At 55.9% G+C, this 22,224-nt stretch overlaps 1 protein-coding gene and 1 long non-coding RNA gene across 4 annotated transcripts; one reads left to right on the top strand and one right to left on the bottom strand.

Annotated features, from left to right (window-relative positions):
- Window positions 1–553: 553 nt before the first annotated feature.
- LIPM (lipase family member M) lies at window positions 554–15,090 on the bottom strand. The gene is made up of 9 exons (XM_038576063.1): window positions 14,739–15,090; window positions 12,694–12,811; window positions 9,433–9,631; window positions 8,591–8,700; window positions 6,666–6,802; window positions 5,342–5,488; window positions 4,573–4,644; window positions 3,421–3,492; window positions 554–997 (listed from the first exon to the last, which is right to left on the bottom strand). Exons 1-9 carry the CDS (start codon window positions 14,883–14,885, stop codon window positions 707–709), a joined length of 1,293 nt encoding a protein of 430 aa, XP_038431991.1. The 5' UTR covers window positions 14,886–15,090; the 3' UTR covers window positions 554–706.
- A 124-nt stretch (window positions 15,091–15,214) lies between these two features.
- LOC111092557 lies at window positions 15,215–21,846 on the top strand. 3 transcript variants are annotated; one of them, XR_005379573.1, is made up of 5 exons: window positions 15,215–15,441; window positions 17,272–17,773; window positions 18,145–18,256; window positions 18,832–19,209; window positions 21,038–21,778. It is a non-coding gene; the product is annotated as an uncharacterized LOC111092557 (long non-coding RNA). The 3 variants fall into 3 exon arrangements; XR_005379574.1 differs by lacking the exon at window positions 21,038–21,778 and adding an exon at window positions 20,206–20,345; XR_005379572.1 differs by lacking the exon at window positions 21,038–21,778 and adding an exon at window positions 21,787–21,846 and having other exon boundaries at window positions 15,216–15,441.
- Window positions 21,847–22,224: the final 378 nt, after the last annotated feature.

The raw sequence follows: 22,224 nt of genomic DNA, 5'->3' as shown, positions 1-22,224 counted from the left end.
GGGACTCGTTCCGGGGCCGCGGGTCGCAGGCTGAGCCCAGGCACCCTGCTCGAGGGCCTCGAGCTCTGGGGCCACACGCCAAGGCCCCCCGACTTCAGGGGCTCCCGCAGCCGGACCCCTCCACCCTGCTGGTTCCTCTGTGCGAGGCCGCTCTGCAGGCTGCGCTGTTCACGGGTAAAATCCAGAATATTTTATCCTCCCTCCTCCCTCCCTCTCCCCTCCCTCCCTCCTCCCTCCTCCCTCCTCCCTCCTCCTTCCTCCCTCCTCCCCTAAAGCAGCCCAGCACCCCGAGGTAGGCTCCTGTCTCTGTGACAACCAGGTGGAAATGCGTAGCGTATTCTGTCACGGTTCCAGCAATCCAGAGACTCAGGCCCTCCGTCTCCGTCCCAATCACTTATTCACTTGACCGTTTCAAAATTCTGGCTTGTGGGGGAGAAACCTGGAGAAACCTGCAGGCTGCAGGTGCACCCGGGGCCGTGGGGCGCCCTGGCTACCGCCTCCCGCCAGGCGAGACCCGCCCTCCCCGACGGGCCTTACGCAAGGACCCATGAAGTTCATCCAATGAGTATTTTAATTAGCTGAAAAAATTGCAAATGCCAGTTTTAGAGCCAAGGGCAGGAAGTCCTCCGCCCGCGCCGGTCCGCCCTGCTTCCCCCAGGTCTGGGGGCCCCGCGAGTCCCGCCTGCGGCCCCCGCCCTGCGGCCTCCTAGGACTTGCCGGCTTCCGCCTCGTGGCCGACCGCGCACGTGCCCGGGGACAGGCTGGCATCGTCCCGCCTCATCAGGTGTATGATCTCGCTGTACAGACGCCGGGGCGCGTCCAAGCCCCAGATGAAATCCACATGTGCCCATTCGGGAATGTTCTTATGGTAGATGAGATTGGTCACCTCGGAGAGCAGGGCCTTCACGTCCTCTGGGTTGGAAAGCCAGTCCTGGCCCCCCGTCCACATGGCGGTGGGGACCGTCATGTCCCTGACTTTGTACCTCACGGGCGTCGGCTGGAAGAAAGGGATCGTTGTAGCTGGCCTTTCTGACGGTCACCCTCGGGGTTCCAAGCCCAACAACTAATATTCCAAGTAAACAGTAAAAATACGGCCTGGGCGACGGGGATGGGTCCCGGGCACGCGGGCGGGGGGGGTGGGGGTGGGGAGGGTGGCCCCCGGGTGTGCTCAGCCCCTCCGTGCGGGTCCCGCTCGCCCCGGGTGCCTCGCCTGCGACGGGGGGACCCCAGCCATGAGGAAGTGAGGGACAAAGCTTGGGGTCAGGGGTCCCCTCCACCTTAAGCATGAATTTCCCTTCGTCCCCCATGAACAAACGCGCACCCCGAGAGGGACACTTCACAAACTTCACGAGGCCCAAGGGACAGAGGTTCTCGGGACACAGGCCAGAGGCTGGAGCCCCGAGGGGGCCGCGGGGTCTCCGCACAGACTCTGCGGGAGAAGGGAAGGCCCCCGGGGCAGCCCCCGCTCCAAACCCCTCATCTAGCACCCCGGAACCCAGTGGTTTCAGGGAAGGGGAGGTCCACACCTGGGAGGCTTTGGAGGGCCTGGGAGAGGCCTGGGGGGGGGGTAACGGGAGGCCCAGGGGCCCTGGGCGAGGGCCTGGGGGGGACATGGGGGCATCTGAGGGGTCTGGGAGGGCCTGGGAGGAGGGCCTGGGGAGGTCTGCGGGGTCTGTGGGGGGCCTGGAGGGGTCTGGGGGACCTGGGGGACCTGGAGGGGACATGGGGTTGCCAGAGGGGTCTGGGAGGGCCTGGGAGAGGCCTGGAGAGGCCTGGGGGTCTTGGAGAGCCTGGGGGAACATGAGGGCGGCCTGGGGGGGCCTGGGAGGGCCTAGGGGTCATGGGGGGGACATGGAGGAGACATGGGGAGCCCGGGGGCCTGGAGGGGGCCGAGTGGGCCCCAGGGGGGTCCAGGTGGGTCAGGGGGGCCTGTGAGGGCCTGGGGGGTCCTGGGGGGGCCTTGCACTTCCCGCCGCCCGCCCTCCGCTCCCCTGCCAGCTGCCCGGCCCGACTTGTAGGCCTTCGTGTGGATCGTGCACCCAGCGGCCCAGACGTGCCTGAGCTCCAGGGCCGTGTGGCCGGGGCCGCGCCCAAGGGGACGCAGTGAGGAGCTCCGATGAGAGCTGGCGACCCGCGGCCTGAGGGAGACCTGGCTCGGCCGGGACCAGCAGTGCCCCCGCTCCCCTTGGGGCCCACCTGCAGACGCCTGGAGCGTGCTGGGCCCGACGGCCGCCCCCCGACCTTCCCCGGGGCCTACGTTGCCCGAGCTGCTTGCTCCAGCAGCTGACACACGGACGCTGGTGGTTTAAGACCGTCCTGGGGCTGCATCGCTTCCTCCAAAGACACGTTTTAGGGACCAGCCAACAAGGACCTGATGCCAGGGAGTGGACGCCCGCGCCAAGCCTCCTGGTCCGGGCGCTGCCTGTGGGGACCCGGGTGACGCAGGCGGCAGAGGATCTCGCTGATCTGGGCGCGTCTGCCCCGTGTTCTGGGCTTTGCGGCCTAGGCTGCCGTGGGGAGGGGACATCCCGCAGCCACACTCTCAGGAGCTGGCCCCTGGCCACCTACTGGGCTCCCTCCGGCTTTAGGGCCGTGTGGTGGGCACCTGTTTGCAGCCTCACACGAGCTAACAACGACCTCCAGTCGGGACCTTCTGCTCAGAGGAGTACGATGCCCGTTTCTGAGTCCCCGCAGCTGTTCATTTGATTCCAGAGCATCGACTGGGCATTTTCTTAGATGATGTAATGACTTTTCGTATTTTTCACTCGCAAATTACAGATGCATTAAAAGTGTGATTGGCAGAACTTTTAAGGATCGTCTAGTCCAATAATAATAATAATAATAATAATCTTTAAATAATTTGAATAAATAAATATTTGCATAAAATAAATTAAGTAATTTTGAGTAAATTATTATTATTATTAGTATTATTATTATTATTTAAAATAAGCTCCACATCCAGCAGGAGCCCAATGTGGGGCTTGAACTCATGACCCTGCGATCAAGACCTGAGCTGAGATCAAGAGTTGGACGCCCAACTGACTGAGCCACCCAGGCGCCCGTAACCCAATGATTTTTAAGGATAAAGACCTGGGGGACAGTGGAATGGTAGCAGCCTGTCCATGACCCCACAGCGGTAGTGCCTCACCCCTGCCGTCCCCCCTGGATCCCTCCAGCCACCACACAGGCCACGCTCTTCCCTTCCCTTCGCCGCCGGGTCTTGCTCCCTAGAACCCACCTCCCCCACCGGGAGCGTCGTCCTCTCCGTCCTGAAAGCAGGAAGCCTCTTGGCCGAGCTGCGAACTTCTCTAGTTTCAAATGCAATCAAGCCCGAACTCGTATTTTATTTCCTCCTCTACAAAAACCTGTCACTACAACGTCCCCCTCTTTCACCTCAAAACGATGCGTTGACTTTCTTACCTGATTGCCTTTCTCCAGATTTTTGGTTTCGCTCCCCCAGTCAAATGCCCGGAGCTCCCCAGAATTCACCGCCTGAAAGGAAAGCACATGGACGGGACCTTCGAATGCACCACCGGGTAGGGGGTCGTGAGCCGAAGTGGAGGGCAGAGCTGAGCCGCTCTTCCGCTCGCTGTTAGGACAAACCTCAAGAAGCTAAGGCAAGAGGCGGGCCCCTGGGGCACAAGAAGGTCCCTGAGAAGCCCCGGCCACCAGGTCCCGGGGCCCCGCCGACCCCCGCGGGCTGCGAGGAGCGGCCCCCGAGCTGCGCCAGGGGCTGACGCTGGGAGGAAACCCAACCCAAGTCAGAACTCTTCGCCCTTTTGAACATAGGTCTCCGTCCTGTCCGCACTCCTTACACATGCACGCACACTCACACGGCCTTGGGGGGACTCCGGGCTCTGAGTCCCCAGAGAAACAGGACCGGTGTTCGTGACGTTTAAGTTCAGTGTTGTTAAACCTCTCTGCTTGAACTGGGGCCTTCCCGGTTTTTTTCAACAAAGCTGTGGTTGTAGCAGGTGAGCATCTGAGGTCAACCATGCTCGAGCTCCGTCTTTACGTGTCTTATTTCCACAGCAAATCGGTCACTCCCCCGTGTCGCCTACAGTGAGCAGGATCGGGGCAGTGCTCCTGCGCGCGCGAGAGCATCATCAGCACCCACTGCCCCTGAGTGGATTCCACGGGGTCCGGGATCTGCCCCACTGGCCCCAGAGACGGTCGTGGGACTGACGATGGGACCCTCGCCACTGGGGCCTGCAGCCAAAGGGCTCCCATGAGTTAGATCCTGCCTTTGCTGGAGGAACCGCAAAAAGAGTGAAAACGCACTCTCCTGCGTTTCCTCCTCCTCACCTCACGCGTGAGGTGGCTCGAGGCAGACAGAGGTCTCCCTGGACCATCTGAAGTCACTCACTCAAGGTCCCCCAAGGATTCCTGGGGCCAGCCCTTCCCCCCATCTCCTGAGAAGGTTCCGTGTTCTGGATCGAATTCACGGTCGAGACAGCATTGACGAGATCCCGTTCCGTCTTGGAATAATTGTGAAGTAACACCAGGGACATCCTTTGCTCCAGACAAAATGCACAAAGACCCTCGGAGAGACGACAAGGTGGGCATTCCTACCTGGCTCCAGTGTAGGATATTTTGCACAGATGTTCCAGCAAGAGTGTGAGCGACGTACACATTTGCTCGGCTCTGTAACAAAACACGAGTGGGTGGTGGGGGTCCGAGAGCTCACAAGACGTGCGCTGACACCTCCGGGGAGTCAGGCTAAGAAACGGAAACATCATTAAGTGACTCCTAACTCTGGGAAAGGAACTAGGGGTGGTGGAAGGGGAGGTGGGCGGGGGGTGGGGGTGACTGGGTGACGGGCACTGAGGGGGGCACTTGGCGGGATGAGCACTGGGTGTTATTCTGTATGTTGGCAAATTGAACACCAATAAAAAATAAATTATTATTAAAAAGAAGTGATCGCAAGGATTCACCAAACCGTACTACACACATGTGCACGGATAAGAGACGCCACTGAATGTGCTCCTGGGCATCTCTGTTGTCATCTGAGAAGAGATTCTCTTTAGGCAAACTTTACTAGGGACAGAGGTTGAGCGTCTGCCGTCAGCCCAGGTGTGACTTCGGGGTCCTGGGATCGAGTCCCCACGTCAGGCTCCCCGCAGGGAGCCTGCGTCTCCCTCTGCCTGTGTCCCTGCCTCTCTCTCTGGGCCTCTCATGAATAAATAAATAAAATCTTAAAAAAAAAAGTTTGCTAGAATAATTAAGATGAAGGCTCTAGAACTGGGTCTGTATTCACGGCACTCGCCCACCCTCGGGACGTGAGACCGGTCACTCCTCGCTTGGCTTTGGAAAACGAAACCTTTACTAGGCTCCCGCTTACCATGTTCATGTTGTTGGTGTTAAATCCTCCCATAAGCAGCAAGACGTTGCTACAGATCTGATCGATAATCATCTGGCCACACAGGTAAATAGCAAACTGTCTGAAGAATCTGGTCTGGTACAGAAATTCTTTCTTACCAAACAGTCCCTGTAAAAACATGACGCGGAAGAGTAGTCATGACATCATGGCCAGGAAGACGTGAATCCAATTTAGTCTAATATTCTTCAGTTGACGACGGAGTTCCATCCCCTGTAAACCCGTCATGAGTTGGAAATATCATGAAGTCGAAACCGGGGACTGCGGAGGCTGCCCAGCATCACGGGAGAGGTCCGGCCCCAATATCTCTGGCCCAGGAGAAGATCAACATTCAAAATTTCAAGTATGGTTTCTACTGGATGCGTATCGTTTTTGCACCATCATAAACCCCAAAATCATTAGGTTGAGCTACTCTAAGCCCCAAAATCATTAAGTTGAGCTACTCTAAGCCCCAAAATCATTAGGTTGAGCTACTCTAAGCCCCAAAATCATTAGGTTGAGCTACTCTAAGCCCCAAAATCATTAGGTTGAGCTACTCTAAGCCCCAAAATCATTAGGTTGAGCTACTCTAAGCCCCAAAATCATTAGGTTGAGCTACTCTAAGCCCCAAAATCATTAGGTTGAGCTACTCTAAGCCCCAAAATCATTAAGTTGATCTACTCTAAGCCCCAAAATCATTAAGTTGAGCTACTCTAAGCCCCAAAATCATTAGGTTGAGCTACTCTAAGCCCCAAAATCATTAGGTTGAGCTACTCTAAGCCCCAAAATCATTAGGTTGAGCTACTCTAAGCCCCAAAATCATTAGGTTGAGCTACTCTAAGCCCCAAAATCATTAGGTTGAGCTACTCTAAGCCCCAAAATCATTAGGTTGAGCTACTCTAAGCCCCAAAATCATTAAGTTGATCTACTCTAAGCCCCAAAATCATTAGGTTGAGCTACTCTAAGCCCCAAAATCATTAGGTTGAGCTACTCTAAGCCCCAAAATCATTAGGTTGAGCTACTCTAAGCCCCAAAATCATTAGGTTGAGCTACTCTAAGCCCCAAAATCATTAGGTTGAGCTACTCTAAGCCCCAAAATCATTAAGTTGATCTACTCTAAGCCCCAAAATCATTAAGTTGATCTACTCTAAGCCCCAAAATCATTAAGTTGAGCTACTCTAAGCCCCAAAATCATTAAGTTGATCTACTCTAAGCCCCAAAATCATTAAGTTGAGCTACTCTAAGTCTTAGCAAATAGGGTTGGAGGACTCGTCTACGCAGACAAGGAATTATCCGAGGAGTCACATACCTTGATCATCATATCCGGGAGCAGCAAAAACTTGGTGCCAGGGCTTTTCGCATATTTAACAGTGGCTATGGGCGCTAACGCAAAATACATTTTGACTTTCTGAGCCAGTTCTGGCATGGTGGAGAAAGCAATAAAGCCTACGAGAGGAGAGACAGGTCAGTGTGGATATCGCAGAGCCGAGAACCCGTAAAACGCTGATTTTACTTTTACCAAGTTATTTCAGTAACGACGCGTGCTCCTGATTTAGGTGTCCTAGGAACGTGTAAGCCCCAACACCTCGGCGCTCCCTACGGCGCCTGGCACGTACCCTCCAGCTAGTAGGTTCTGCTTGCATTACGGGGTCGAGCTATTGGGGCCAACGGTGCAGACTGTACGTAGACGCACACGGAGAAACAACTGCGCCCCGGACACTCCTCAGGGGACTGTCACGGCTCTCACCTCATCGAAGTCCCAAACTCTCGTGAGGTGTTTTTGACAAATCTCTACCCCGCAGTGAAGGAAAGGGAGGAGAGCCCAGCCGCCTTGCTGGTCGGTGACAAGCACGTTCTGAGACGCAGGGGGTGTGGGGCTGGTAGGATGGTCTCCCTGATGCCCACCTTTCCAAGAACCCCACCTGTGATGTGATCCCATAGACAAGTCGTCTACGAAACTGGGCCCCAACGCTTATCTTTGTGCTAGACCAGGTCTAGGACCCTGGCTAAATCGGGCTGGCCTCTGGGCCCGTGAGAGTCTCTGAGCTACCGCTGCCCAAGGACCATCTCCACGGAGCCCTGGGGCAGGACGGGGGGCAGGGAAAGGCCATTGCTTGAGGCCTGGCCATGGTCGCCGTCTCTGAAGGGCTCTACGTCCGTCCGTGCATCTCCGTCTAGGCTGACGTTTGCAGCCCGAGCAGGAGGGGAACCTGGAGACAGAAACTTGGGTCACGTGACTTCCTCCGGTTGCGGGAGGAGAGGGGGTGTTTGTGTCTCCACTCTCCCCTCCGCGTGGTCAGGTTGGCAGCCACACGCAGGTGTGCCGTCGGGAGGACGGGCCGGGGCTCCGTCAGACCATATTCCCGCTGGCCTGCGACCCTATTAGAGCTGCCCTCGGATGTCAGCTTTGAGGACTCGAGCGAACCTCTCCCAGCAAAGTGCGTTCAAGTCCTGCCGGGAAGCGGCCGCGTGGCCAACGGCCAGAGGGATCCTGGAGCTTTTGCCCCCTTCCCCATCTCAAAGCAGCCTTTGGCTCCGTCATTGCACCTTTGTCTCGATGTCAAGCTGGACAGTGTGAGTGTAGAGAAAAGACAGTCCCACCGGCCCCCGGACCTCGGGGCAGCCCAGGCCTTAGTACCCGTTTTCCTGGAAGTGCGTGGTGAGGCGGGAGGCCACCAGAGCCGGCTCAGGGTGTGGAAAACCCCGGAGAGGAAATGGGAAAGTCGGAGAGCACTGGGGGCGGGGGGACAGGCGGGGGGACGGGGTAGCTGGGCCACGGACAGGAGGGAGGGCGCACGGGGGGTTCGGCTCACCGCCCTCTACCTCGGGCACCAGTAATACATTATATGGGGATTAGTTGACTTTAAATTAAAAAATATATTTTAAATAAGGAAGTAAACCAGCGCACTGATCGGCTGCCCTGAGTTCCAGGGGGCGCGTGCCCGCCTGGCTTCCCGGAATCCCATACCCGGGACTCCCCCGCCGGGTTGGCTTGAGGCCCGTGGAGCGCACCGGGCCGCTCTGCTCCTGCCTTGTCCACGGGTGCTTACCCCCACCCCCCTGCCCCAGCCGTCGCCTCCAGCATCCCGGCCCTTCCCGCATCCCCCGCTTCCAGTCCTCAGGGCCAGCGGGCCGGGCAGGGCCGGGGCCAAGGGAAGGTGGGCGCCAGGCCCCAGGCCCCGCCGTCGCCCCCACCCGCACCCCTGACCCTGCACCTGCCCCCCGGGAACCTACCCATGGTGGTGCCCTGTGAATAGCCGACATAATAGATCTTTTCCTGGCCGCTTTTCTGCAAAATAAAGTTTATGACTGCAGGAAGATCAAACCTAGCCATCTCATCATAACTACAAGGGGAAAAGACAAAGTCACGTGAAAAATTAGAGTCAGAAACAACGAAAGCAGCTCCCCCCGGGGGTTACAAACAGGCCCTGAGTGTGCCCCACTGGCTTGCGGCTGTGCTCCCGGGGCCCTCACACGCGACACACGGCGCCGCTGGGCCCGTGCACCCTTTGCACTCTCTGCACACGGCGGTTTTCTGCAGACGGTGTCACGTGACCCGCCGCCCCGGGGGTGCCCTACTGAGCCCCAGCGGAACCCCACCTGGCCCTGCAGATCATCCCACGGGAAGGGCCTGACATGCCTCGGGGGCCTCCCTGTGCGGCTGTGGATAAGGAGCGGGTTAAATGCCAAAAGGTCATTAAAACCCTTTTGTAGACCGACCGTGACATACGGATCAGCCGCATTAAGTCCCTGGGGCCGAACGGTTTCCCTGATGTCTCTAAGGTTGCCTGACGGCGGCTCTTTCTGGGGGTAACAGTCCGCTCAGTACCCGAGGGGAGTTAGTCCCGGGTCCATACCTTGTCTCGAGCCCTGACCCCAACCACCACTGTCGTCCTATTAGCCAGACCCCTTCTTCCATTGGAGAAACCCAGTCCTCCCCCAAAGAGTCGCTCACTAACTAAAGCAATCGGGGAGATCCCGGTGGGGTGTTGGCGACCCGACCGAAGTGAATCATCTGAGTGCGAGAGGCCAGATTCGACCCCGCGTCCGCCTCCACTCTCAGGACCGTGCTGTACCTGAAAGCCCAGAACTCATCTTGGTCTATGGAGAGGGTCTTGTGCTTCCGGGACCAGGTGTTGCCCCTGCTGTTCCCCAGCCACACGTCAAAACCGGCGTCGGCCAGGATGAAGCCCAGGCTGTTGTTGGGCAGGTTGGAGATCCAGTTGCTGGCGTCCCCCAGCAGGCCGTGCTGCAGCAACACCACCGGCCGGGGCCCTGCGTGCAAGAGACTTCAGCTGGGAGGCGTGGCCTCCATCTTCCTGGCCCCCCTCCAGCCTGCAAGCTCTGGGGCCCAACACGCCCGTGTTTGCCTGTGGATTGAGCGGCTTGCTGTATCGACTGTGTTAGTTGCTCGCTTGACCTGTCTGTGTCTTGATTTCCTCAACAGAAAAAACAGGATTTTCATTAGGATTAAGTAAAACAGTGCGCAGGGAGCAGAGGTGACGGTGCCCAGGACGCGCCGTGTCCCAGCCATCAGGGCGCTCACGTAACCATGAATATAATATGTTGCACGATGGTCAACGTACGCGTGGTTGTGTTAGAGGACAAAGGTGCCCGTGCGTGTGTGTGTGTCTATGCCGAGCGTGTGATGGTTTAACGACGACCCTTCATGTCAAAAAGAGTGACAAGGCAGCTGGGAGGAGCCCCCACACTCCAAGTATGAGAAAATTTGAGGCTCAGAATAAATACTGGTAACGATAAATCACCCCCGCCGCCGCCCCGTGAGCATTAAGAGCGCCCGGGTCGAAGGGCGGCAACCGTGGGGCGGGCCGCAGCGGGCTTCACGACACCACGCGGCGAGGGCCCGGCTACGCCTCTGCGGTGTCCCCACCCCGTGGCCTGGGGAACCTGGGACGTACCCCCCCCCCGCCCCCGCCCCCTGCCGCCGGCCTCCTTCCCAGCATCCAGGTGGAAAGCGCCAGGAAGTCAGGCACACAGGGGGCGCGGGACGGGCACATGCGCGGCTCGGCGCTCATGACCCAATTCCCTACTCCCAGGGACGTGCCGCGAGGACACAGGAGAACGGCCTTCTCTCTAAGGGGGTGCACAGGCCGGGTCCCCAGAGCTTCCCCCCCGGAGGCCCCTGCAAGCTGCAGAAGCAACACCCGCCTCCAGAGGGGACTGTCCTTCCCCAACCGGACCCAACCCAGGGACGGTCCCCCCAGCTCCCAAACCCCGAAACCGGGGTGACCAGTTGGGGGAGGTTAGCAGGATGTGAGCAGAGAAGCTCCGCCTGGGAACGGGGCTGCGGGGGCCCTAGCCTGGGCGCCGCTCGGTGCCCCCGGGAGCTGTGCTTGCTCACCTCCCGGCAGCTGGAGCTCAGCGAACGTTCCCTCTGCAGCTGCAGGCTCCCGTGTGCTTGTGCAGGACCCACTCACTCACCCACCCCACGCACACGTACGGGCGCCTGCGTGTGCTCGGCACGCTTTTAGGTGCTGGCTGTACGGCCTTCCACGAAATAGAGAAGATCCCGGCTCCCGGGGCGGTTACCTTCTGATCGGGGGAGACAGCCAATGAGCCAGCACACGTGTGTCCTAGCGGGTGGCACGTGCTCGGGGAAGGAACGAGGACACGGGGCCAGACCCCACCTGGGGGCACGGTGCTGCCATTTTCAAAGGGGTGCTCAGGGAAAGCGCGATGGAGAGCACCCGCACGAGGCCCAGGCCAGGGTGCAGGACCCCATGGCGAGAAACGTGCATCCGAATGCACTGAGGTTGGCTCATGCTCCACATGCAGGACACCAAGGGCAGCTGGGCAGCTGGTATTTAAAAAATCCGGTTTTCGGGACACCTGATGGCTCCGTGGTGGAGCGTCTGCCTTCGGCTCAGGGCGTGACCCCGGGGTCCCGGGATCGAGTCCCACGTCGGGCTCCCTCTGCTTCTCCCTCTGCCTGTGTCTCTGCCTTTCTCTCTCTCTCTCTCTGTCTCTTGTGAATAGATACATAATTTTTTTTTTTAAAGTCGGTTTTCAAAAAAGCTGCAAACGGGCAAATTGGAATACAACAGAACCCTGCAGCTTGTTGGCCCCGAAGACCACAGCATCCGCCCGACCTGCTCCGGTCCCAGTTAAGAACTGGGTCAGGGTGGCGGGCAGGTCTCTGCAGGTTTCACAACCTTCCAGCAAAGTGCCGGCCTGGGCTCCCGGACAGGTTGCCCAAGCTCCGTGAGCGGCAGTTTCTCCAGGTTATTGTGAAAGTTAAATGAGACGGATGCGGATAGAGCCCGCGGCACCGTAGCTGGCGTCCAGAGGGCCCTACGGGCGTCCTCATGACACGGCGCAGCTGCTGCCGTCCACGCAGACCCACAGCACCCAAAGGCACAGAGCACACGCTCACTGGTGACGACCATGAATTTTTTTAAGCCGGCAATAGCTGAAAACCCCATAAACCGAAAAAATGGGATTCTATGAATTGAAGGAATGCATCAAAAATAAAAAATGCACACCTACTGCTTGATTCTTAAAACACTCCAGTGAAGTGCTGGGCAAGGCCTCAAATACTTAAAGGGCTATTTGGCTGGGGCTACGGGGTATGCGGGGTGTTGGCTGGGGCTACGGGGTATGCGGGGTATTTGGCTGGGGCTACGGGGTACGCAGGGTGTTGGCTGGGGCTACGGGGTATGCGGGGTATTTGGCTGGGGCTACGGGGTACGCGGGGTGTTGATGGGGCTACGGGGTACTCGGGGTATTTGGCTGGGGCTACGGGGTACGCGGGGTGTTGGCTGGGGCTACGGGGTACGCAGGGTGTTGATGGGGCTACGGGGTACGCGGGGTGTTGGCTGGGGCTACGGGGTACGCGGGGTGTTGGCTGGGGCTACGGGGTACGCGGGGTGTTGGCTGGGGCTACGGGGTACGCGGGGTGTTGGCTGGGGCTACGGGGTCTGCGGGGTGGGCCCGGGCGCCGCGCTGGAGCTCTCCTTCTTCGTTAGCAGGGATCAGCGTGGTCTGTTCAAGAGACCGTCCCTGGTCGTTCCAGATTATCCACATGAGAGGGGTTTGGGGAATGGGTTAAGGCCTAGAAGGCATCAGGAAATGGACCTTTCCTGAAGGTCTTTTTTTTTTTTTTTTAAGCAAACCCTATGTTTCTTTGAGATCATTGAGGATATTGGGGCCCACTGGGGCGGTGATGATGGGGTGGAGGAGGGAGCGAAGCTGCCTTCCGGCCCAAGCAACGGGCCGCAGTCTGTCACAAGAACCCAGACCCCGTGCGCACACTCAGGTCACGAGGGGATCCTCACTACCGACCGGTGGGCACGTGGGGTGCCCGGGGTGAACCGTACCTGCGTCCCTAGGTTGCGCCAGGCCTTGAGGAATTCGGTTAACAGAAAGGATGTACCCGTCTTCCGTGACGACTTCATACTCCTCGCAGGGATAGCCTTGGTGTCGGATGATCTCACTCTGAGGGAAAAGCAGCGTCTTTTGAATTCAGGGCTGTGTGGCCGCGCGCTCCATGACCCAAAAGCTGCAAACTGGGACGCCCGGGGGGCTCCGCGGTGGAGCGTCTGCCGTCGGCCCAGGGTGTGACCCCGGGGTCCCGGGATCGAGTCCCGCGTCGGGTCCCCGCAGGGAGCCTGCTTCTCCCTCTGCCTGGGTCTCTGCCTCTTTCTCTCTCTCTGGGTCTCATGAATAAACAAATAAAATGTAAAAATGTAATGTGGAGACCGGGCTAGAGCAACGGTTCCCTAAGTGTGGGCCCTGGACCGGGAGGGTCAGCGTCCCTCGGGCGCCTGTTGGCTTCCACGCCAGCCTCGAGCTGGGGACTCTGAGGACGGGACCCAGCACTTGCATTTCCACGGGCTCCTTTGGAAAGTCCGATTCGCTGTAATGTTCCAGAACCGGTCGGCCCGAGCGCGGGTGCCGGAGCGGGGGTGCGTGCCGGGATTCCCCGGGGACACGTACACGTAGAGGGTCCCGGCTCGGTTCGGGGCGAGGGCCCGGGTCGTTGTGACGCAGCCAGTGGGGCATCCTGCCCAGGACAGCTTATGAGAAACTGTAGGTCATGCGTTCCCTATGGCTCTTTTCGGCCCTCGGGTCTGTGGCTCTTAAGGGAACAGAAAGGCCCCCGAGGTCCCCCAGCTCGAATTCTAATCCTGGTTCTAAGGCTATTACGCAAACCAGTTGGGCAACCTTGAGACAATTAGCAAACCTGTCCCCATTCCTCAGCCTAGTCACCTGCACGTTAGGGGTTCTCGCAAGGAACGTGGAGAGATGATGCACGGTAACACCCACCGGGTCCCCTGGCACACAGTAGGTCGTCAGGGAGCATTGGGACGACTGTAATTAAGAACCCCCCGCACGCTCTTGGGTAAGTCCTATAGGTTTGCAGACTTCAGCTGGAGAAGCCTTTTTTTTTTTTTTTTAGAGCCGCTTTCCTGAATCCCTGACTCGGTTCCCCCTCTAAAGCCCCGAGAGCACCCTGCGAGGCACACCCAGGGCGAGGTTCGGGGAGACCGGCTAGACAGATTGCCTCTGTGCAATAAGGCAGAGGAATGTGTGTGGGATCCGCGGGCCGGCAGCCTCCCCTCCCCCGGGAGGGCTGCGATTATGGGCTACGTGCTCGGGCAGGCCCGGGCTGAAGTCGTGGCTCCGCCGCCTGCCGGGCTGCGGCCTCCCTTAGGTTGCTTATACCCCTGGATCCCAAAAATGGGGACCACCCTACGTACCGACGGGGCCGAGCCTCAACAGCTCTCAGTCTCGGTGTCTCCTAGGGGGCGAGTCACACGATAGGGTGGGCGACCCTAAACTCAGCTCAAGAACTTGAGAGTAAGCCAGAAAGTCGGGGCAAGCGAGAAGGTTAGCGCATCGTCCGTGAGTCGTGCTCACGCGAGGCTCCAGGTCCCCCCGTTGCCAGTCTACGGGGTACCCGGTCCGGGAGGCGGAATGAAACCCTGGTTAGAATGGCACAGGACGCTCCTAGAAGCAGGTGTCCTGGCGGGAAGAAGGGCAGGATGAGAGCAGGCAGAAAAGGAACAAAAATCCCCAAGGAAGTGGAAATGCCAGAGCTGGGTGTGGCCCAAGATGGGATTTCTCTGCTCCTGGAATGAACCTAAGAAGCCAAGAAAAAGTTCGATCGCGCTCCGCTCGGGGCAAAGGGATGAGGTCACTCACCCGGGTTCACTGACTCTGTTCAAGGACAACAAAGGCTGGCCCGTCCCCAGGTTAGCGCATCACCGACCGGCGAGCGAAAACTGCCACCGTGTCGTAGGGACGGGATACTAATGCACTAAAGCAGATGATGCCCGGGTGCAAGAGTGGGCACGCGAACCACTTCGTTTCCCTCCAGACACGGAAAAAAAAAAAAAAAAAAAAAAAAAACCCAACTTACGATATTCATGAACGCCTCCGGATCCACAGCTTTGGTCGGCAGACGTCCCGAATTCACGTTCCTCTGGAACAGATACGCCACCAGGATCAGAAGCCACATCCCCGTCCTGGGTGAGGCGGTCCACACTCTCGACAGGATCTTCGGCATGATCCGACGTCTGCATGGATTCTGTGCCTGGCAGCGTAACGGCTGATCCCGATGCCGGAAGGATCTGCAGCTTTGAAACCCGTGTCCCCCGTGTTCCACCTACGGTTCCTGCCCCCGAATTCAGAGGCAAATTCAGTGGAAACATGGCCCAGGATGTCCCAATGCCATCGGGCCCCTCCCACCACTCACATCACCCGTCGTCACCAGCCCTCGCCTTGCAGGTGTGTGGGACTTGATGCCACCCGCAGTCACGTGCAGAGGACGCAGCCCATAAAACCCTGTTCCTCATCATCAGGAAATGGGAACCATAGGGAAGATCTTTTTTTTTTTTTTTTTGTGGGGGGGGGGGAGATCATTTTTATTTTTATTTTTTTTCCTTCGTTTTTATCTTTCTTGGAAGGATGGAAAGATACGGCGTCGGCAGAGAACGTTCCAGGCTTCTACGGCCGCGTCCCGAGGCTTCGATGACCAGTCGTTTCACTGCAGACCAATGTAGCCATGAGTGGTTTTGTTGGACGAGTCAAAAAATAAGGACATTCCCTCTTCCTGGCGATGGGTGAGATCCCCGATCGGGAGCAAATGACTCTTCCACGGGTGGGCCGCGTGCACGCGGCTCAGCCAGGCACACGCAGGAGGCTTTATTCTGGGTCATGAGCGCTGGCGAATGCCGGGGGACGCATTAGCCGGGGGCCTGGCGGGGAAATCATCTGCAGGAGCTACGCGGAGTTGCAGCCTAGTTACTTTCGGGGTCTAAATGTCCCAGTTGGGCCAACTGTGCGGCAGTGCGGGCACCCCCTTACCCGACTGTTATGTAGGCGGGCCAGGAGCACAGGTAAAGAATGGGTTAGAATTTAGGAAAAGAAGGGGCGCCCGGGGGGGCTCGGTCGGTGAGGCGTCTGCCTTCGGCTCAGGTCATGATCCCGGGGTCCTGGGGTCGAGCCCCGGGTCGGGCTCCCTGCTCCGAGGGGGTGGGGGTGGGGGGGTCTGCTTCTCCGTCTCCCTCTTCCTCTCCCTGGGCTTGTGTTCTCTCTCTCTCCTCTCTCAAATAAATAAAGTCTTTTTTTTTTTTTTTAAAGAAGTTTAAGGAAAAACCCCTTGTTATTTGAGGTAATGTATCTCCTTGCCTGTACCCCAGCTCTTTGGAGCTGAGCTGGCACAGCCGCCGTGAGCTGAGGCTCCTGGAACGGGGCCCGAGCAGGGGCGGATGGGCCTGCTGGAGCGTGCCCGGCGCTGGGCCCGGTGCCCACGAGGCCTGCATCCTGCCCTGCACCTCCCGGCTTCCCTCACCCGGCTCCGGGGAGCGGGGTCTGCACCCACGAGTGACCCTGACGTGCCCCATTCGGGCTCCAGGGGCCGTGAGCGTCGTGGACCCGTGCCCGACGTCACTGGGTAGCTCGGGGCTGCGCCAGAGCCGCAAAACCAGGGGCTTCAGCTCGTTGGTTAGTATTTTCCCCACGTGGGGGAAACGTGTAACATTTCGGGGTCCTCTTCCCCGAGTTCTTCCCCAAGGCCTGACAGCTGTGTCAGAAGAAATGAGGGCAGTCTCTGGGAATTCTCTCCCTCCGACTTCTCTCCTGGGGCCCCTGGGGAATCAGGGGTGAGCACCTGCCTTGGGCTCAGGGCATGACCCCAGTCCTGAGATCGAGTCCTGCATCGGGGTCCCTGTAGGGAGCCTGCTTCTCCCTCTGCCTGGGTCTCCGCCCCTCTCTCTCTCTCTCTCTCTCATAAATAAATAAATAAATAAATAAATAAATAAATAAATAAATAATCTAAAAAAAAGAAAGAAAGAAAACAGCCACTCAGGGGCACCTGGGTGGCTCAGGCGGTTAAAGGGCCCCGTCATCGTCTAAAATGGGTTTTTACCGTGTCCGCACATACAGGCGGAGGCTCTGAGACCCCTACATCTTGAACGAGGAAAACGGATCTTCCCTAACGTGTGCTACGTATAAATCAATTCAATATCAAAATTACATGGAAGCAACAGGCCTCATAAGACGGAAATTAAAGAAAGATTAGGACACGGAGGACAAAGAATCAACACGTAGTCTTATCCAAGATGCACTATGTGTCAAAACTAAAAAAAAAAAATAAATGGAAGCACTGAGGTGGGCCCTTGACGGGATGAGCACTGGGTGTTATTCTCTATGTTGGCAAATTGAACCCCAATAAAAAATAAATTTATGTTTTTTAAAAAAAGGAAGCCGTTAAAACAAACAAAACAGGACAAAACCCCCCAAAGAGAAAACTGTAATGCAAGCGTAAAAAAATAAAATAAAATGAAGAAACCCCTCAACGTGGGAAAGAAGCCCTCTTCCGCGTTGAGTCGTGCGTTCCCCTAACCCTGAGCTGAGTCGTGCTGAAGCGGTTCCTGATCTTTTTCCTGCAGGCCCCGAGTCCCCCAGAAAGTCGGAGTCTGTGCTCTGCTCAGACTCGCTCTGTGAGCAAATGACCGGAACGTCCAGATGCTCCAACTCCGGCCCGACCCTTCCTTTCTCACCAGGCCTTTTCTGGATCCCCAAGGACACTCCAGGCCTTCAGGCAAGTGGCCTCCCGGTGTGTCTGACACGCTTGAAAATACGGGATTCTTTGGAAACCACTCGATACCTCTCATCTGGATCCAATGACCCAGGATAGTTCTTTTTTTTTTTTTTTTAAGAAAATAAGAATTGTTTCCCATTAGGGATAAAGGTATTACATTCTAAAGCAAGGCGTGGTTAATTTAAAAAAAAAAATTAGAGTTCGGGGAAGATACTTAAAACATGATTGCAAAAGAAGACAACAGAATGTCCCTAGGATTACATTAGGAGTCAGGACACCGCAGGGTTTTACAGGGACAGTTACACAATATCGCGGTAGCTGGGTTGACAGAGGCGTAGCCGAAGACGTGGGTGAGTTTGTTTTTTTGTTTTTTGTTTTTTTTTTTAAGATTTATTTATTTATTTGAGAGAGCACGAGAGCGAGCACGAGCAGGGGGGAGGCAGAGGGAGCGGGAGAGGCAGGCTCCCCGTGCACTGGGGAGCCCCAGGCGGGCCCCGATCTCAGGACCTGAGCTGGAACCAAGGCTGGACTCCAACCAGCCGAGCCTCCCAGGTGCCCCGATGTGGTTAACTTCTAAAGCCAGAGTCGTACCCTACAAAAGTCCCCCGTCCCCGCTTCTGTCCGTCTGGAAAAGCATTTAGGTTGCCCCGCTTCCCCGCTCTCGAGGGCGGCCTTGCCGGGGAGGCCCCTTCCCAGCGCCTCCCGCCGCCTCCCGCTGCAGGGTCTCTGCTGACACCCGACGCCGTCGCTGACCCGGTTGCAAGTCCTCCTACTCGCACGAGCACCACCGTTCGTCCGTTCGTCCGCATCCTCCTTCATCAGCTCCGCGTTTCGTGAGTCTTTTTAATCGTGCCAGTCTGATGGGACCGAGGGGGCTTTGCACATTTTGTTCGCGTTTTCCTGAGTTAGAACGGACTTGGGAAATTTTCCTGCGTCCCGGCTCCTTGATTTCCCTTTACAAATCGCTCTTTCAGATTATTGACCTATTCTCTCTGCATTTTAAAAATGATTGGTTGGGCTTTGCGGTTTTTTTTTTTTTAATGAATATTGATCTTTAGCTTGTTCCATGTGCTGCTGGTATTTTCACATTTTCCTCTTTCAAAATTTTGATTGTGGTCTCTTTCTTCCGTTCCCTTTTCATGCTACGGAGATGTCACCATGATACGGAGCAAAGTCTCTTGGGGGCTTCCCTTGGGGCTTTTAGGTTTTCTGACTTTTTCCAAGACGAATTTTCTTTACCCCAAGGTTACAGAAATATATCGTCTCTATTTCCCAACATTTTCCCGATGCTTTTCATTTAGAACTCCAGACCGTTTGAAATTTATTTTTCAGTATGGGTGGGTATCGAATCTGGAATTTTTAAAATATAAGTAATTACCCAGTTTCACAAGTACAACTTCTCTTTTAGTCTCTTCTGATTCCACCGCGATGAACGACACCTTGACTTTTCCGTCTTCTGTAATAAGCTCCGGAGGCCCCGGAGAGCTCACATGATTTACCTGGAGCAACTCGATGTTTCCAGCAGCTTTCGGTGACATCTGGAGCCGGTTCTGGTCCCCGGCCCCCGGGGAGGTGCTACTGGCCCCAGCAGTAGAGGCCAGGGCTGCCGCTAGACACCCTGCGGAGAACGTCCCCACGAAAGATGCCCCGACACCCGGGTTGTGGAGTCTCGTCCTAGAGTCCTGACAGCCTGTGCGTTTAGGTCTGAGAAGAAATTCTACTTGGAAAAGGCGTGTGGACACGTGTCACCATCAGTGTTCGGAGTGGCTGGCCTTCTGTACCGTCGGTAAGTCCTCCAAGCGTAGGGTGGCCTATGAGCTGGTTATCAGGAGTCAGGGCTGCCTGGTTTCCCGGCGAGAAAAAATGCAACTCTTTGCACCGACTTCTGTGAGATCTCCTGCACGCTCCACGCCCCTGCGTCTTAGTCTCCCCAGCTGCAGGACACCTGTCGGCTCCTTGGGACCATGGGTGCACATGCTAGGACGGGTGCACATACTAGGATGGGTGCACATGCTAGGACGGGTGCACATACTATGATGGGTGCACATACTAGGACGGGTGCACATACTATGACGGGTGCACATACTAGGACGGGTGCACATACTAGGATGGGTGCACATACTAGGACGGGTGCACATGCTAGGACGGGTGCACATACTAGGATGGGTGCACATACTAGGACGGGTGCACATACTAGGATGGGTGCACATACTAGGACGGGTGCACATACTAGGATGGGTGCACATACTAGGACGGGTGCACATGCTAGGACGGGTGCACATACTAGGATGGGTGCACATGCTAGGACAGGTGCACATACTAGGACGGGTGCACATACTAGGACGGGTGCACATACTATGATGGGTGCACATACTAGGACGGGTGCACATACTATGATGGGTGCACATACTAGGACGGGTGCACATACTAGGATGGGTGCACATACTAGGACGGGTGCACATACTAGGACGGGTGCACATACTATGATGGGTGCACATACTAGGACGGGTGCACATACTAGGATGGGTGCACATACTATGATGGGTGCACATACTAGGACGGGTGCACATACTAGGATGGGTGCACATACTAGGACGGGTGCACATACTATGATGGGTGCACATACTAGGACGGGTGCACATACTACGACAGGTGCACATACTAACTGCTCTTTTCCAAGCCCCGGCTTTGAGCGGCCCCGTGGCCATGGCCCTGTGCCGCACGCTCGTGGAGACCCCGTAAGAATCCTATGATTGCTGACGCGGGTTTCTGTCCCCACCAGACAGGCCGAACCAGGATCTCCAGGTCTGGGAGCAGAGACCTGTGCTCTCATCAGGTGCCCCAGGGTGGTTCCAAGGGTGAGCTGGGCTCGGGCCACTGCGGGGCTGCACCCACGGGTCCCTGTGGGGCTGATTCTTCCAGAGGGACTCTCACCTCGGGGGTGGGAGGGGTGGGGATGGAATCCCGAGGGTGGGGTAGGACTGGAGCTTTCAGGCTTCAAGTTTTCCCTGGGTTCACCAGCACCAAAAAATGCAGTAAAAAGATGATTCATCATCTCCACGGCCTCTTGAGATTTTTAAAACCTACACGGGAAAATCGGGAGGGTTGAAGAAGCAAACACGCGGGTTACTCATTTCTATGACTGCTAATGATAGTTTATGTCCGCTCAGTTTTCTTTCATCTCCACGTGGACTTAAATATTAATTATCGTACATCGATAATCATTACATCGATAATTAACATTAATTATCGTACATCGGGGCGCATCTAACGAACCTATGTAGCTCAGCCCAGAGCCTAGGATCACGCGGATTTGGTCCGCACGATGCCAAGAAAGTGCTGGGAGTCCCCACACGCCGCCCGTGGAGGCATTTTGCAAATACTACGATAAATGGGCCTTTTCACGTTTATTGAGATGTTGAGCACCCAGGGCCACTCAGTCCCAGAGACAGGAGGTTTGAGAATAGCAGTGAAGGGCTCCAACTTTCCAAACTGCTTCCAGGATAGCAAAATAATTTTCTTAGGTAGCACTTAGGAAGGGACAACAACAAGTGGTTATCTTGAAGCTTTTGGAGTTTTAGCATCCCCCGTTTTTTTTTTTTTTTTTTTTTTAGCTTTTAATAGATTTATTATACGGATCGGTCACATGATTTCCTGGAGAGTGCTTCAAAGCAGGAAGAAGAATTTGAGGCGAACTGACAAAAATTCAGCATCGTGAAGGAAGACGTTTAGGATGAAAGAATTTGTATGAAAAAAAAATCTGAGCAGCCAAGTAGCTTAGGAGCTGACCACACCGGCACCTCCGTCCCCTGACACCTTTTTTCCCCTAATGATGAGAAATCCCTGCTTTGTTTTGTCACGAGGCCTGAGGTTCCATGAATACAAAAGAACGTGGTTAGTGAGGCCAGTGAAGTAGAAGGAGCACTAGAGGAGGAGTCAGGGTCTGGGGTCCCCGGGGAGCTGGTTGTGAGACCCTGGGGGATTCACCTCCCCCATGGAGGCCCTGGAGTCTATAAAATTCAGTTGAAACCACATCCGTAGTTTTCAAACTGTTTCGTTGGAGTCTGGTTTTTTTCTTTCTTTTTCTTTTTTTCTCTTTTTTTGAGAGAGTACAGATGTCATGACATTTATTAAAAGGCACGCTACGATGCTATACTTGTTAGGACAAGAGATTAGAGATATCAAGCAATAGCCAGCAAATATACAAACTGAACGAAAATGGAATATATTGTAGAGTACAGAAGCTTGAATTACCATGCACGATGCATATAGAAGATATGTTTTTTAAATATTTTATCTTCTCTTTGCATTTATAACATAGTTCACTTAAATGATCACAGAATCCTTTTTTTTTTTTTTTTAGATTGTATTCATTTATTCATGAGAGACAGAGAGAGAGGGAGAGAGGCAGAGACCCAGGCAGAGGGAGAAGCAGGCTCCATGCAGGGAGCCCGACGTGGGACTCCCCGATCCTGGGACCCCGGGGTCACGCCCTAAGCCGGAGGCAGATGCTAAAGCACGGAGCCACCCAGGGGCCCCAAGGAGTCTGGTTTCTGTGGAAGGGCCGCAAAAAGTCTGCTGACAGGGGCATTCAATTTTGTTTTCAGATGTAATTTTACTCATTTAAATATCTTCGCTTCACAGGTAATTGCAAATGTCTGTTTGTATATCAAAGTTCACATGGCAGCCACGTCTTCCTTAACCGATGCTAGAGATGGAGAGGGGAATGTCCTGTGCTGTCTTGTAGAATTGAAAAAGAATTAATGGGAAAGGAGAAAAAAATGAGTGAGAAATATCAGAA

Source organism: Canis lupus, chromosome 26 (assembly GCF_011100685.1).
Source record: "Canis lupus familiaris isolate Mischka breed German Shepherd chromosome 26, alternate assembly UU_Cfam_GSD_1.0, whole genome shotgun sequence".
In the NCBI taxonomy this organism is placed as follows: Eukaryota; Metazoa; Chordata; class Mammalia; order Carnivora; family Canidae; genus Canis; species Canis lupus.
This window is presented reverse-complemented; position numbering and strand designations above follow the sequence as displayed.